At 47.3% G+C, this 16,826-nt stretch overlaps 1 protein-coding gene across 7 annotated transcripts in view; it reads right to left on the bottom strand.

Annotated features, from left to right (window-relative positions):
* SASH1 (SAM and SH3 domain containing 1) overlaps positions 1–16,826 on the bottom strand; it is a 322,353-nt gene that overhangs the window by 72,416 nt on the left and 233,111 nt on the right. For all 7 annotated transcript variants that reach the window (XM_060283582.2, XM_060283583.2, XM_060283580.2 and 4 more), the window contains exon 5: positions 744–784. In XM_060283582.2, the coding sequence (XP_060139565.1) occupies positions 744–784 (41 nt within the window). The remainder of the gene's footprint in view (positions 1–743; positions 785–16,826) is intronic.

Below are 16,826 nucleotides of genomic sequence, written 5' to 3'. Positions count from 1 at the left end.
CTTTGTATCTAATGGCATATCTCATTTAATACTCACTCACAATGAACGTATGATGTATCATTGTTTCCATTTGTGGATGAGAAAACCGAGGCTTAGAGAGGCAAGTGACTTGCCCAAGGTCATAACTAGTAAAGTTGGTAGTCATGATTCAAATCCAAATCAAAGCTTGATTTGAGCACTTATGCACCTAATCATGATGACTCTGCCAGGCTTTCTTAGACCCAAACAGAAGAAATGTTACAAAATCAAGAGTGGATTTTATAACACCTTAATTGTGCATAATCTTTCATTCAAAAGTTCCAAACAGAAGGATTTATCCTAAGGACATGATCAGGGATAGGCTCAAGGATTTTTAGTGGTAGCATCATTTCTCTGTGATAGAGAAAAAACTGCCAACAACTTCCATGCCCAACAGAGCAGAGACTGGTTGATTCAATTATGGCACATCCAATAAGACAGAATATTACGCAGACTTAAGAATTTTACTGTAAAAAATACTCAATCATGCAGGAACATGCTCAGGATACATTCAATTGTAGAATACGAGCCATATTATGCTTTTTTGAAACCCACACAAATTCAGAAAAAGAGAGGAAAGCTATACCTCAAGATCTTAACAATGTTTATTTCTGGGTGGAAGGATTCTTTGTGGTTTTTGTATGTTCACATACTTATGTGTTCCGCCAAGTATTAAAAGAAAATAATTAATTAAAAATGGTTAAACCAAGGAAAGTGGTACTGACCTACAGAGCTGTCTTCCGAGTGTGACTTATGAAGAGGATTCCTACAAAAGAAAAACAAGTGTGATTACCAGGGAGCTTACCTTCACGTGAGGACTGAAAACCCTCCTAACTAGTGGTACCCAGCATCCATCAACTGAGGAGAGCCAGGGAAATCTCTAGAGAATGTTTATCAATGGCCTTCCCCAGCCACCTGCTGCCTTTCTAGAAAGCGGCTGGGGGGCCACTTGTCAACACTAATGAAAGGCTCACTCCAGGGTAAGACCTGTATGAAATGAAGGGAACGGACTTCCCTGGCTGATGGCTGAAGCGCCTTCCATTTCTGTCAATCATTATTTACATGTTAAGTTACTGCCACTGAGAAGTCTCTCATGTAAGTGGAAAAGAGAAGGTAAATAAAAATAAGAATATAGACCTGGCAGATGAGTACAGTGGTCACCTGGAGGACGAATAAGGGGGATGCAGGGGTTTGTGGACATCGAGCAACAGGAGATTGGATGCCCCCAAGTAGGGGGGCAGCTAGGATGCAGCTCCTCTGGTCCCTTGCTGCCACCTGGCAAGTGCACTACGTGTTTCTCTAGATCTTCCAATTTCAAAGAGAAGTCAGAAGTCTGCATTTCTTTTACAAGAGCTCCACATTTTTAAGGATGGCAAATAATTCAGTATTTCTAAAAATGTGTTCATTAACACATGTCTGGGCATCAGATTCGGTCCACACCCTCCCCGACCCTAGCTGCCAGTGGGTGACTGTGGATACAGATGAACTCAAATAACCTGAAAAGTGAACCCAGCCCCAAACGCAGGCGACCAAGCCTTTCTCCAGAATATACATAGACAGATAGCAACGTAAAGGAAGAAGGCAGGGAAACCAAAGAAAGTGAAAATTGGTTCTCTCAAAAGGGGGAAGAGCAGGGCTTCCCTGGTGGCGCAGTGGTTGAGAGTCCGCCTGCCGATGCAGGGGACACGGGTTCGTGCCCCGGTCCGGGAAGATCCCACGTGCCGCGGAGCGGCTGGGCCCGTGAGCCATGGCCGCTGAGCCTGCGCGTCCGGAGCCTGTGCTCTGCAACGGGAGAGGTCACGATAGTGAGAGACCCGCGTACCGCAAGAAGAAAAAAAAAAAAAAAGGGGGGAAGAGCAGAGGCGGAGCATTAATCTTCCGCTAGGTGGGTCCAGAGCCGAGAAAGCAAGTTCAGCGTCCCTGAGCTTGCTGACCAGGAAAACCAGGAAGAAGGAACCTGCATCGGAACAGAAGCAGGGACGCTCAGGGGGTTTACACCTGAACCTTCACTGCTCGTACATCCACCCGGATGGAGGGTGGAGGTGGCATCTGGCGAGACACTCCTTAGTGTGAGAAAGCATGGGAGGCCAGAGTTCCACTGGAACAATCAGGAGGAGAAGCAGAATGTCCCATCACTTAGCAGTGATTTTCTGCCTACCTGGCGGGTAAAAAGGACCTCTAGAACTTAAGATGACAGGAGAGGGGCAGGGGGCTTCCTCTCATGCAGAGTCACCTATGATAAGCCATCTCTCTTTGGAACAGCTGCATCGACGCTGGCTGACTGCCGGCTGCCGTCTGAAGACTTGAGCCCTGTAAGCACCTTCAGACCCCACGTCTCCGAGAAGAGAATTGTTTCTGACTAGCACCAAAGCCTGACCTCTACTGTCCATGAGGGGACAGAGTAAGAGCAAAGAACAGAAAACTGGGGAAAGGACTTGGATGCTGAAGAGCTAGACTTGAGGCCCAGTTTCTTGCCCTTTCCACCACACTGCCAGCGCAGAAAACGTACGGAAAGTCTACCTCGTCGGCACATTTTGCCACATTTAGCTTCTAGGATATACTCTCCTCCCTCCAATCCACACACAAAAAAAGAAAATCCCTAAACATATACTTACTTGAAAGGCTTCTATGAAATAGCTATTTCAGTTTCCTTCGTTCGGAAAAAACGTGTTGATGCTATTGTAAGGTACATGGACAATCATGAAGAAGTGGGATGTATAATGGAGGGAGGGTGACAAAACATGAACAAAGTACCGGCAAAGAAGGAGAAGTAACAGCAGAAGGAGGAGGGGGGAGGGAGGAGGGGGGAGGGGACATGAGGTGGGGGAGGGGAGAGGGCCAGGAAGGAGGAGGAGGATGAAGAGAAGGAACAAAGGGCTTCCCTGGTGGCGCAGTGGTTGAGAGTCCGCCTGCTGATTCAGGGGACGCGGGTTCGCGCCCCGGTCTGGGAATATCCCACATGCCGCGGAGCGGCTGGGCCCGTGAGCCATGGCCGCTGAGCCTGCGCGTCCGGAGCCTGTTCTCCGCAGCGGGAGAGGCCACAACGGTGAGAGGCCCGCGTACCGCAAAAAAAAAAAAGAGAGAAGGAACCAAAACACAAGCCAGGAAGGTGCTCAAGGCCACAGAAGTAGGAGCAAGGCAAATACCAGCAGACAGCTGAGTAGAGTTGGCTAGTTGACTGGGGATTAAGGCAGGAAATCCTTCGAAAATAATATTTATGCTAAGGTTTGAATACTTAAATTTTGTTTTTTAAATTTTACTCTGTTGCATTTGTAGCTCAAAGTCATGGTAATACGCCTCAGCCCACCCTACTTCAACTGGCCATGATCTACCAGCGCCACCACCAAGCTTTCTGTAGATGCCCTCTGATGGCAAAGGAAGTGGCACATTTATTTTTATACTCACACTAAGGACCTAACCGCTTACAACCAACTGTATCAACTATCCCTAGCTCTTGATAAACTACTTACCTGTGTAATAAACTAAAAATATGTATATGTCTTTCACTTTTTCTAAAAGAAATATTTTCAAGGGAAAATGGTCTAAAGAAATAGTACTTTTCTTCAGTCCTTTGTTGATTTAGAATAATAACTTCATCGAGTTGTAAGGAATTCTGCCCATTGTTTAATCCAATCCCAATTTTGCAGAAAACCATGGTCTCCAGAAATTACAGAAGTGGTGCACGTTTCCCTGATTGGTTACAGACCAGCAAGGAGCTGTACTGAGGGATCGCTAGACCGGCTGTCTTTCCAAAATACACCGGACTCTCCCTATCTGCATGAAGTGTATATAAAATTGCCTGTCTCAGTACGATTCTTCAAAAATCCAAAGGCTCATTTCTAAGTTTTCAACCCATTTTTCACTTGTTCCGCCCAATGGGAATATCTAATACTGTAAAAACACTCCAAAATTCATACTACAGAAAAGTTATGTTCTCACTATTACATAGTTACCACAAAATATAATTGTATTTTCCTCTATAAAAAGCTGGCTTACAACTTTTTCATTATTTTTATCTACCTTCTTCAAATTATCATGTGTTTTGAATATTTACCCTTGGGTTTGCATATTTTAATCTATTTGTTACGTAAGAGGTGCTTCTCCTAGTCATTTGCATTTCCCCCAGAATGCCAGCAGATGGCACTGTAGCTTCTTTATTCAACTTGCTTATGGTAGCCAGTGGGGATTTTGTATTTAAAATTTCACCAGTTCACAATCTAGATACTGGTCAAAGATAGCAAGCCAATGTTTCATAAGCACGAGGCCCAACTCATCAATTTACAAAGGGGGTAAAATGATGCCATATCAAGTTTAATTTGGATGCAGTGAATTTTCCCTGCCAACAGCTGGCAGAGCAACAATACAAAATGCCATCTCCTTTCTCCTTGAGACTGATTGTAAAATTCATCCAGCAGGAACAAAAATCAATGATGTCACCAAATTCCAAATTCGGATGGCAGCAGGTGGAAGGGGTCATTTACTTAACTCCTGGTGGAAGAAATTAATGCTCAGAAGTCAGCTCTAAAGAGGCCTCCTCAGGCTTCCCTCGTGGCGCCGTGGTTGAGAATCCGCCTGCCAATGCGTGGGACTTGGGTTCAAGCCCTGGTCCGGGAAGATCCCACATGCCGCAGAGCCACTAAGCCCGTGTGCCACAACTACTGAGCCTGTGCTCTAGAGCCCACGAGCCACAACTACTGAAGCCTGCACGTCTAGAGGCCACGCACCATAACGAAGAGTAGCCCCGTTCGCCGCAACTAGAGGAAGCCCGCACGCAGCACTGAAGACCCAATGCAGCCAAAAATAAATAAGTAAAATAAATAAATTTATAAAAACAAAACAAAGAGGCCTCCTCTTAATACATCCTTCCAGCCAGATACTGCAGACGAAAATGGCAGCCTATTTCTAGCCATCACTTTCACTGTTAACAGGGTAAAAAGGATGGGGATTTCCATGCAGATTTCAACGACTGGGAAGCAATAATCAATATTCGGTTGCACTTTGAGAATCTATTAAAGCATTTAATAGTTTTGCATTCAAAGTCTCTGAACTCAATCTTAGTACCTTTTCATCAATAACTACTACTATTAGACCCCAAAACTGCATAAGTGTAAACTTTCCTCAAGACCCCTAAAACTACTCTAGTCCTCCCTGAAGGTCAAATTCATTTCAGAAAATTATAAGGAATACATGAATTAGATCAAAAAATCAATTTAAGGGCTTCCTTGGTGGCACAGTGGTTGAGAGTCCACCTGCTGATGCAGGGGACAGGGGTTCGTGCCCTGGTCCGGGAAGATCCCACATGCCGCGGAGCGGCTGGGCCCGTGAGCCATGGCTGCTGAGCCTGCGCGTCCCGAGCCTGTGCTCCACAACGGGAGAGGCCACAACAGTGAGAGGCCCGTGTACCGCAAAAAAAAAAAAAAAAAAAAAAAATCAATTTAAGGGACAGCATCCCCAGAACTGAACCAATTCTTTTCATCCTACACTCCAGTCTTTAGCAAATTCTTTGTTAAATTGCTTCCTTCCTTCATTTTCACTCATTCATTTATTCATTGCTTCTTTCATTCAATAAATATTTATCAAGCTCTCACTCTGAGTCTGGCATCCCTGCGGCACTGAGATCATAGCAGTAAATAAAAGATGGGTAAGATCCCCGTTCCCTTGCAGCTAGGATGGGGGTGCAGATCAAGAAGTAGGGAGAATTCTAGAAAGGATGGACAGAGAAGCCCTCTCTGAAGAGGTGACAGGTGAGCAGATACCTCAATGATAAGCTGGCATGACATCCACTCCCTCCACTGGGGAAGACGGGTAGGGAAAGAAAGGAGGAAGTAAGAGGTCTACTTTGGCCACGTTCAGTTTGAGGTGTTTGTTGAACATCCCTGCAGAGATAGTAGTGAGATAGTTGGATATGTGAGTCTAAGTTCAGGGGACTCATTGAGGACTGGAGTTAAGAATTTGGAAGTCACTTGGATATTTAAAGCCAGGAGACCAACTGAAACTGAACAGAAGCTGAGGCTGAGCTCAAGGGCAATTCAATTTTTATGGAAAAGAAGGGGAAACAGGCAATGGCACTTCTGGGGAGGGGCCAGTGGAGAGAAGGAAAACCAGGGAAGTACACTTTTACCTTTCTGGCTAGAATACTACTAAAATCAATTTAACACAGATGATACTGCTGCCTCAGACGCCATACAGGGTAAATTCTAGGTTGCTCTATTTTTCCATTGAATCTATTGCTTCACAGCAGAGATCCACATAAGACCAGAATGAAAGAGGAAACTAACAAAGGTCAAAACGAAATTCTTCACGTTTGTATATAGGAGTCCACCTTGCCTAAGGACACAGAGGTGGTCAGAGACTTAACTGTGGGTCTGAAGCCAAAGCTTCACCCACTTCACTGGACATATCGCTTCTCATTTACATGAAAGAAAATCACATCACATGATACACTACCCTGGTTCTTGGGTAAGTTCCTGGCATGACACTCAGAAGGATTTGTGAGGAGAGAGCACGTTTTCAACCCCAAATGTGAACATGGCCAATGGGTTTATAAGACCTAAGTATTTCAAAAACACTTTTCAGGATTCGGTTGTGTTACTACTGCATGGTCCTCTTGTCTGCTTGTCGAAGGAAAGGAAGCCACATCATTTGGCTCAAACCCATTTTTCTTCTTCTAGTTACAGATAAATCGCCTAAGGTACCTCCAGGCAGAGACAGCTCTATCTCGCTGTTACATAGTTAGGCTGACACACCAGAAAGGTATAACAAATGCCCACGCATAAAGGAATTCCTAAAATAGACTTTGTGTTTTTGTTCCGATGGACTGTCCAGAAACTTCATTATAACCAAACAAAAAACAAAAGAAAAACTGTTCTAACCTCATTTCTAAGAAAGGACCATATGTTACATGTTACTGGAAAATGTATACTTAAGAGGTTTTAAAGGTTCCTTTATCGTCAGTCTCCGGAAATACACTAACATACATTATTAGTTTATTTCCTGCTGGATTTTGAATCAGAGCTTTTGCTGTGTCTGGGTCTTTGACTGCATCATCCCCTGGCCTGCCAAGGCAGTCCCCAAAGCCAGCAGCAATTTTCCTCAAGATGCAGAAAAAGGACTGAGGCATCTGTGTTATTGAATTATACGTGCACGGGGGAGGGAGAAGAAGGTAAATGGGTTGAGGGTCTTTTTAGTAGTTAATATTCTCTTTTGCTTTATTCTTTTGTTTTTTTCTCGTTTTGGCCGTACCACGTGGTTTGTGAGATCTTACTTCCCTGACCCGGGAATCGAACCTGGTCCCCAGCAGTGAAAGCACTAAGTCCTAACCACTGGACTGCCAGGGAATTCCCTTCTTTTGCTTTATACCTTTACCTAAATATAACAAACTACTCACATTTATATTTTTCATATTTAGTGACAAATCATTTTGTGTAAAATAGGTAATTCCTTAATTTGACATTTCTTATTATCCTTTGGGTAGCAAAGATATTTTTCATATAGGAGCATTTCTTCTCTATTTAATAGGAATAAACATGAAACAAAATTCAGCTCACACTATCCACTGTCTGCCATGAAAATTTAAGGGTCACCCTTCCCCCAGCCATGGGGTAAGGGCTGGGATAAGGCATCCGACATGGAGGGTCCCCAGTGCTGGGCGCTCACTCGTGGGGTTGGGGGGTTGCAGGGAGCGAGTGCCTCCTTAAATTCCGTGCCCTCCGTTATCTCTTGCTTTACCCTTGATGGGGCCCTTCCCAGCCAATAACCATTATATTTCATACACACAATGGAAATTAGCTTGCCAATTTACTGGCCGGGATGGAAGGTAACTCTCTTGCCAAGCGGCTGTTTTATTGTTAGAACTCCCTGAATATTCAGTACCGATGACAACGCTGGCGACATGCTGTCACCCTGGTGAACACACTCTCCACACGGGCTTTTTCTTTCGTTTCACAGTCTATTCCTGGCCTGTACTTTCTGGCTTTTTGTTGCAAGGTCACCTTCCTAAGTGATCAAGACAGAAACCAAATCCAAGGCCGTGGCCGACACTGCACAGGCTCAGTGCTCACACGCTCAGGAGTCAGGCCCACCCGTGATGGCACTGCCGCAAACCTAAGCCGTATTTTCCCTTTTTATGTGCAGTAAAACTGTGGTGTAAAAACTGTACCTCCCTTGGTGGGTTGTTAGGAGAATTACAGGAGACAGTGAATATAAAGGGCTTAGGGCAGTGCCTGGCACTTGGTGAGGTCCCAGTAAATGTGACCTCTTGTAACTACTCCCCAGAGCTGCCTCAAACGCACGAACATGCTTGGTCTTTGGGCAGGATTACACCACCCTCATCCCACTGAGCGCTGCCGCTACTCAGCCCCTATCCTAGACTCCAGCAGTTTCTGAATCCCCAAGGTTCCTCTTTCTTATTTTTCTTACATTAACTTGCCTCAAAAAATTTGGACAGATGCAGTGATTTCTCTTCCTCTTCTCAATCTCACTTCATACAAGCAATTCATGTTTTTCTCAGGATTAAAAAAAAAAAGAAACAAAAACCATCTAACAGCATTGTAAATCAACTATACTCCAATAAAAAAATTTTTAATTTCATATTTTCCAAAAAATAAAAAGAAATCACAATTGAACAAGATTCCAACACACCTTATCCATTTTTTCAGCACGGTATAATTAATATTTGCTTATATCCTACTGTCTTCCTTAAGCAGTAAGAACTGTACCAATTTAGATGACTGTGTTCAACACAGTGTATACTAAATAATTCTTCATTTATGTTGAGTAGATTTCCATATGGATACATATCACGGGAAATAATTGGGGCCCATCAATCATGTAATATTAACTCTCCAAAAGAAATGGCAGGGTTTCCAGGTTTAAGAGTGGATATTGTCCCAAAGCAAGAATACCAGGGAATTCCCTGGCAATCCAGCAGTTAGGGCGCCTCGCTTCCACTGCAGGGGACGCAGGTTCGATCCCTGGTTGGGGAACCAAGATCCCACAAGCTGTGCAGTACAGGCCCCGCCCACCCCAAAAGAGAATACCACCTAATCTTTAATTCCAATTTCATGAGGGTCTCTTATCACACAAATCAAATTCTCACACTTGGAAAGTGCTAAAAGAACATTCGAAAAGTTTGAAATTTCCAGCCATGAGTTTTGGCCTCTTCAAATTTTTCTTATTCTACCCTCTGCTTTATAATATCTTTGGTTTTAAAACTGCCATCCTGGGTTTCCCTGGTGGTGCAGTGGTTGGGAGTCCGCCTGCCGATGCAGGGGACACGGGTTCGTGCACCGGTCTGGGAAGATCCCACATGCCGCGGAGCGGCTGGGCCCGTGAGTCATGGCCGCTGAGCCTGCGCGTCCGGAGCCTGTGCTCTGCAACAGGAGAGGCCACAACAGCGAAAGGCCCGAGTACCGCAGAAGAAACAAAACAAAAAAAACCTCCCATCAGAATCAGTTTAGGTGAGCCTGTTCCTTCCATACAAGTTGTCTCAAGAGGAGCATCTTATCCAGAAAAATAGAAAGACTGGGTGTGCAGCTTGCCTTCCAACAACAATCACTTTTGTTATCCCTCAATCCTCTGCTAATTACATTAGGGACGTGGAAGTTCTAGGTATTTGAACAAGATCTCTTCTGCTGCAAAGCATGCCTCTTGTTTTTTTTAACACTAACTGTCCTCACGTAGTTAGAATGGACATAGTGATTCCTCTTCCACTTCTCAACTGCACTTTACGAAAGCAGTCCATGTTTTTCTTAAAATGAAAAAAAATACACGAATGATGGGACATGATGTCAACATGGAGATGCATGGGCAGCTCACTGGCATCTAGACATGAATGACATTATCTCTAATGTTTCTCTGAGGCCACGACGCAGGAAGCAGCCCAGCACAACGGCTCACAAGGTGGGTTCTGGAGTCCAGTTGCCAGTGTTCAAAGACAGCTCTACCATTTACTAACTAGCAACTCTGGACCAGCCACTTGGTCCCACTGAATCCCAGTTTCAGCCTATGCAAGGTGGGGACAATATTATTACTGATCATATGGGTTTTCTAGAGGTTTCAGTGAACTGTGACTTGCATGGTGTTTAGAACATGCCTGCACGTGATAAGCGCCACCACCAAGAAGCCAGCGATCACGACTGCCGGCCCCTGCTCTCACCCAGCTCTCCTTATGGGGTCAAGTCTCTCATAGTCCTTCTCTAGAACGCATTGAGTTTCTCAACATGGAAGGGGTTGGCTCTCTGGCACCTCGGAGGTGACCAACAAGCTCTCCAGGCCAAGAGCAGGGCTCCACCCCTGTTGAGTCTGCAAATCCTTCACAAAGGTGCATTGAAAGAGATGTGTGTCCTTTCATTCACCAATTGGTAATTTGTGCCGAAAGTTAACGATGCAGGACACTGTCAGAAGTTTGAGTTTCTTGTCTTAAAAGCAGCCAAAAGCCATCTCTCCACAATGGAGGCCCATGGCCTAGTTGTGTCACTGCCACTACTTCACTCCCGCTAAGACTATACAAAGTGCAGAAGTGCAGAGCTCAACATGCCCACAGATGGGTGCTGGGGGCAGGGCAAGTCCAACCTGGGATCCCAGATGGTCATCCTCCAAGGTTTCCAAAGCCTCTCAGCGCGTCTTCTCTTCTCCATCTGGGCCATATTCTTCATCTGTGGCCTGCTGGGTCTAACCTGTCTAAAACCTGGCTGTGGATGCCAGCTGTGGTGCTCATGGCACTGTGGAAAGTACCAGCATCTATCTCAGCTCCGAGAAGTTATAAATGCCTTCCCAAGTCCTTCAGATTTAGTAACTTATCTTCAGAATATCCACGTGACACAGTGGAGGGTATGTAATATTATCTTTTTATGAAAGTTCATATAAAAAGGCATCAATAACTAATCAGTCTCTTAGAAAAACAACCAAGGATGATTTCTTGCTCAGTGTTTCATGTTTGGTACAGATAATGAAGCCCTGCACAGCTGGATGAAGGAGATGCACACAGCACGGTCCATACCTTCAGGAGCATACAAGATAATTCGGTAGATTATACTGACACACTGCGAGACACGAACGGTTGAGTGAGTGCTCATCACTGGCAAGGCCAGTTGACTTCCGTTCAATATCCATTCTCGTCTTCATTCTTACTGGGAGAACGTTGATTTTGCTTGGGTGGCAGTGTGCCCTGTTAAATTACTCACCCACCCACACTCCCTTGCAGTATGTGGAGGCCAGGTGTCTGGGTTGCCCGAGAAGACATAACTGGAACTTTACAGCAGGGTGTTTCTGGGAAAGCTAGTGTTTTCACAGTGAGAAGAAACGTCTCAGTCTTCACACATCTTTTGCCCTTTGCCCTCTCCCTTGGTCCTGCCTGAAACATGGGCAGAATGCCCCAGCAGTTGTCATTTTATTATAAGGAAGAAAGTCACATACTAAGGAAACGGGAGTAGAGGAAATAATTCCTTGGAAGACCTACCTCCAGACTCCTTGCTTTACGAAAAAATATGTCCCCCTGTGCCTCAGCACTGCAGATTTGGTTGTTAAGAAGTAAAAACGACAAACTTCTATAAAGCATTGGTCTGGGTTCATCAAGCACATTCATATATATCGCATCAGATTTCAGGCTCACAGAGACCCTGAAAAGAACTAGCCCCATTACATAGATGGAGAGACTGAGGCCTGGAGTACTCATGGAAGTGACTTGTCCCTAAGTCACGGAGCTGGGGCTTAAACTCAGCTCTTCTGACATCCAATGCAATGTCCTTCCCACTAAAAACCAGATTCACGATACTGTGAGCCCGAAGCCAAAACGATGTGCATTTACTGGCACTGACAGTGCAATTTAAGCTTGTGACTTGGCCGCAGGAGGCTGTAGCCCCAGGTCAAGCTCTGACTTTCGATGTTTCCTCAACAGGCATACAAATTAAAGCATTAAAAAAAAAAAAGAGGTCTTGAACTTCTATTCATTCTCGTTTTGGTGTAAACAGTAAAAACCAATGCCTTCCTTTAACGACCTCGATGCGAACTTTAATTTTTTTTTTTTTGGTTGCGTTGGGTCTTCATTGCTGCGCGCAGGCTTTTCTCTAATTGTGGCGGGCAGGGGCCACTCTTCATTGAGGTGAGCGGGCTTCTCATGGCAGTGGCTTCTCTTGCTGCGGAGCACGGGCTCTAGCAGGCTTCAGCAGTTGTGGCACACGGGCTTCCGTAGTTGTGGCTCACAGGCTCTAGAGCACAGGCTCAGTAGTTGTGGCGCACGGGCTTAGTTGCTCCGTGGCATGTGGGATCTTCCCGGACCAGGGCTCGAACCCGTGTCCCCTGCATTGGCAGGCGGATTCTTAACCACTGTGCCACTCAGGGAAGTCCCAAATTTTATATTTTATTTAGGTTTTTATTATCTTCAGAATTACTAAATTACTGTCAAAACCAAAATAAAACAAAACAGGATTTTTCACATTATTTTCACCACAAAAGCTAGTTTTTATAAAATGAGAACAAAAAAACCTGTAAGTAGCTTTGTTTACATTTTTAATGGCTGCTGTTTATTCCGTAAATAGAGCACAATTATTCCTTCCTTCTAGTTATTTCCCCTTTAAAATTTACTGCATATGTGTAATAAATATGTGGTCCAAGAAAGGCTTTTCTGCAAGGAAACATGGCTGAGATTTGAGGCTGGCTGGATCAACAGGGAAGCACCTGCCTGCTCCTCTGGAAGGCCGTTTGGTTATCAGTATGCGTGACGCAGGCCCCAGCTCAGGAACGGGTGTGGCAATGGCCCCTGTACCACTCTGCCTGGTACAGGGGGCATATGGGATAATTTATCCCAGCAGACGCTGGCACAGTAAGGAAAACCGCCCTTTGGTATTCTTCTCAAATTTGCATGGACCAGCAGGGAACGCCAGGCTGCAAAGAGCTGGCCCCTACGCGCCAGAGCCTCAGGATGAGGAGACAGGAGGAAAAGAGGCTCCTTTCAATGACCTCTTCAGTCTGTTTCCATGGCGATGGCTCCGGAAGCGGGTCAGAACTTTCTCAGTGGAAACAAACAGTGGCTCCCATTCACCATCACCCAAGCCACGCCGGCCACACTGGCCGCTGTGCCATCTGGACACAGAGGAACCTGGGGAGGGATGCGGCGTCCAGGGCTGCTGCCAGCCTTTCTTCTGTCAGCTGTTGGGAAGGGAGCAGGGGAGTCAGTGAAGCTGCCTCCGAAGGCCAAAGCTGGAAGAGCCGCGGGCATGCCGGGCCCTTCCTGGCCGCCTGATCACGTGCTGGAGGCACAGGGACCAACCACCTTCTAGGACAGGGGTGTGGGAGCCACCTGCCAGCCCTATGTCTCCTGGCTGGCAGCACAAAGGATCGGGTCCTTTCCACAGTAACCACTGACACAGTCTTTCTTCCTTTCTTTCTTTTTTTTTTTTTTTTTTTGCAGTACGCGGGCCTTTCACTGTTGTGGCCTCTCCCGTTGCAGAGCACAGGCTCCGGACGCGCAGGCTCCGCGGCCATGGCTCACGGGCCCAGCCCTGCATCGGCAGGCGGACTCTCAACCACTGTGCCACCAGGGAAGCCCTCTTGTTTTTTTTTCACTTTTAATTCCTTCAAGACACAGCTGATGAAAAACTTTTGGATGTTATAAATACTATGAAAATGGGAACTCAAGCTTCCCTGTCTTCTCAGATCTCATTTTTTTAATTGAGGTACAATTGACGTATAACCTTATATTAGTTTCAGGCGTACGACACAGTGATATATTTGTATACATTGTGCAATCATCACCACAGTAAGTCTAGTTAACATCCGCCACCATTCAGATCTCATTTTTAGATCCCCACACATCTCCTTTGTCACATCCTCGTGCCCTCCACATTCAAAGCCATTAAGGGGCTGCCGACTCCTCCCTGAACTTTGTAGTTCTGCTGGCTGATCTCACGTTGCTCTCGGATTGCTTCACATCCTTCCTCCTTCTGATTCTGTGGCTTTATCTGAAGTGACGCACGAGCACCTGCTAGAGATGATCCGGACACCAGGCAGCACTGCCAGGGATACCATGACGATAACTGACGTCCACCAGCGTCATCTGAGCGGCCCCGGGATCCACTGATGACTGAGGTGTGGAGAAGAAGCACAGAGCTTCAATCCGACTGACGAGGAACAGGTTTTGGCAGAGTTCGTAAAGCCAAGCTGCTGCTTGAGAACCTCCTGGGAAACTTGTTACAGGCTCCAGAGTTCCACGTTTGGAGAATCCAATTCATTGGGCATGGGCGGGGCCCGAGGGTCTGTCTTCAACAAGCTCTCCAGCTGACTGTGCCTCGCGGATGTGCTTGGAACCACTGCTGTAACCCGCTGGAAAATGGGAAACGCGTTCCCCTTCCTTCCTTCTCCACCCCCTCCTTGTATCCTTCTACTCCACCACCTCCAAAATATGGAAAGCAGTACTGCCCGCGAGGTTTTCAGAAGAGAATACAGAATACACTAAGCTAAAACAAGCAGCCGATATGCTTCAAGCGTTATCCTGACTGTGAGGTTTTATTTGGACAAAGCTTTTAGACAAGGTCGGGGCGGGGTTGAGCCTTGACTCGGGGAGCTGTGGTGGGTCTGCAGTCCATCACCTTAGCTCAGCTGGACTACGTTTCCCTGATCCCCTCCCCCAACTGGGTCAGCGTGGGCCACGTGAGATGTTTCACGTGAGGTGCGCAAAGCAGAAGCGGCGTGGTAGCTGTTTTCTTTCTGGGCTTCAGGGTCAGTGCAGGGCACGAGGCCCTGCTGAGGCCAACACATGTCGTCACGTGTCCCCTGGGTCACCGAGTGGCAGGGCAGCAGCTGGGCTGCAGTGCTCGCATTCCTGCCCAGTCTCCTCCTCGGGGTCTCTGATCCTGGGCCTGTGGCTTGTTTCCCTCCCGGGGAAGGACGCCAGCCCCTCCTGCAGGTTCCTGACATTGGAGCTTGCTGGGCGGTAGTGAAGATGACTGGGTTTCAGCCCCCCCTTGCAGGCGGCAATCTGTCCTCCTTCCTCACTTTCCCACATCATTTCTGCCCCAAGTGCCAGTCCTGCGGACTTCAGGCCACATCACCGGACAAAGAGGGAGCAGCCTCCACAGACACGTGAGGTCAAAATGCTATAACGACGTGATCCTAACGTCTGCTTCTCCAACAGAACCCTGACTGATGGGGAATTTATGTGGCTCTCGGCCCCGCCCCTCCCTGCAGGGGTGGGCGGTCCCTCCTCCTCCAGTCCCTCAGCACTGTGCACACAGGGTATCCTATCACTGTGTCTTGTCTTCTTCGGGGTGTCAGAGGACGGCGACCTTTCCTATCCTGTCCATCGTTCCAGGGCCTAGCATATTCGTCCACACAGCCGAAACATGAAAAGTGCTTATTCAATTAAACTTCACTAGAGCCCTAGCCCATCACCTGTCTTCCGTAAGTGCATCCAGCCTTGTGTGGTCCTGGTGGTGGAGTCTATGATAAAGGCCTGGCGCCGGCAGATAAACAGATCTGGATTGGAATTCCACCACTGCCTCAACCAGGGTTTGGACTCGTGATCTTGGTGTGTCATTTAGTCTTTCTAAACCTCGGTTTCCTTAACTGCCAACTACCATCTACATTATAGTTTTGTTAGGAGCATTCCCACACGCAAGTTGTAGGTATGGGTCCTCCCTTATTCCTGCTAGGAAAGGAATGCTATTTATTTACTGATAGCCCCCCTTCTCCCCGGCCCAGTGTCCTGGTCACCTCTCCTGCAGGACAGACAATCATCAGTGGCCACCTCTGCGTGCTCAATACCTCCTGCAGTCGCTCGATGCAGCCCAGGCACGTGGACTCAAGCTGGGCTGGGTCAGCTGGAGGCTCCCTCACCAGACGGAGCTCGGGGCCACAGAGTTTTCAGAGGGAAACAGCTGAGGTGGAGGATTCTGGCACAGCTGCTCTTACTTGGAGCCCCTGCGTCCTGGAATGTTGAGCCCCTCAAGTATGCTGCGCGATGGCACACACACGTGTGCGGCCCACACAAACACGTATTTCAGGACGCTGCGACCGCACGGGCTCTGTGAAAGCGGTGCTTGTCTCCCAGCCCTCCCCCACCCTCCTATCTTCGGGGCGTTGAAAGGACAGGAAAGCTCATGGGGGAGAGGCGCACTGTAAGTGACCGTGGCCACTACGAGCTGCGTGTCTGGCACCGTCTACTGAGACGCAGGACGGAAACCACAGGTGCAAGCACCCTACCTTCTGCGGCTGGGGAGAGAACGGCACCTACCTAGGCAGGCACGACACGGGGTATGTCACACAACCACCCTCGGAAGGAGCTTTTATCCTGCACGTTTTATCGATTAGGAACCCGAGGCTTGGAGAATTTAAATCCCACAACTAGCAGAGCTTACATTCAGGCTCAGGTTCTGTCCAACACCAAAGCTGACATGAGCGACAGCGAACGCGGAGAGTCCGCGCAACGCTGGCCGGTGCCCGGCGTGTTTCGGAATGGGTCAGAAAATGAGCGATGGCCCAGGCTAGAAGGAACCCGGAGACCCCCTGACTCAGACTCCCTGCCGTGTCACTGGGAGCTGAAGCCTGGAGGGGTAACAATCACAGACAGACTGGAAGCCCAGCCCCTGGACAGTGACCTTGCCCTCATGTCCACAGCCCTGGCAGATGGCTACTGCTCAGCTGATGAAAGCAGAGGAATACAGAATACATGTGCTGACGCCTGGCTCTAAATGCTTAAAGCAAAGGAATACAGAATACATGTGCTGACGCCTGGCTCTTCGCGCAGCCTACTTATCTTCTGAAACTTAAGTTTGCTGTCTGCCTGTCTCACCTCGCCCCCTCCTCCCCGTGAG

This window comes from Globicephala melas, chromosome 14 (assembly GCF_963455315.2).
Source record: "Globicephala melas chromosome 14, mGloMel1.2, whole genome shotgun sequence".
NCBI classification, from domain to species: domain Eukaryota; kingdom Metazoa; phylum Chordata; class Mammalia; order Artiodactyla; family Delphinidae; genus Globicephala; species Globicephala melas.
This window is presented reverse-complemented; position numbering and strand designations above follow the sequence as displayed.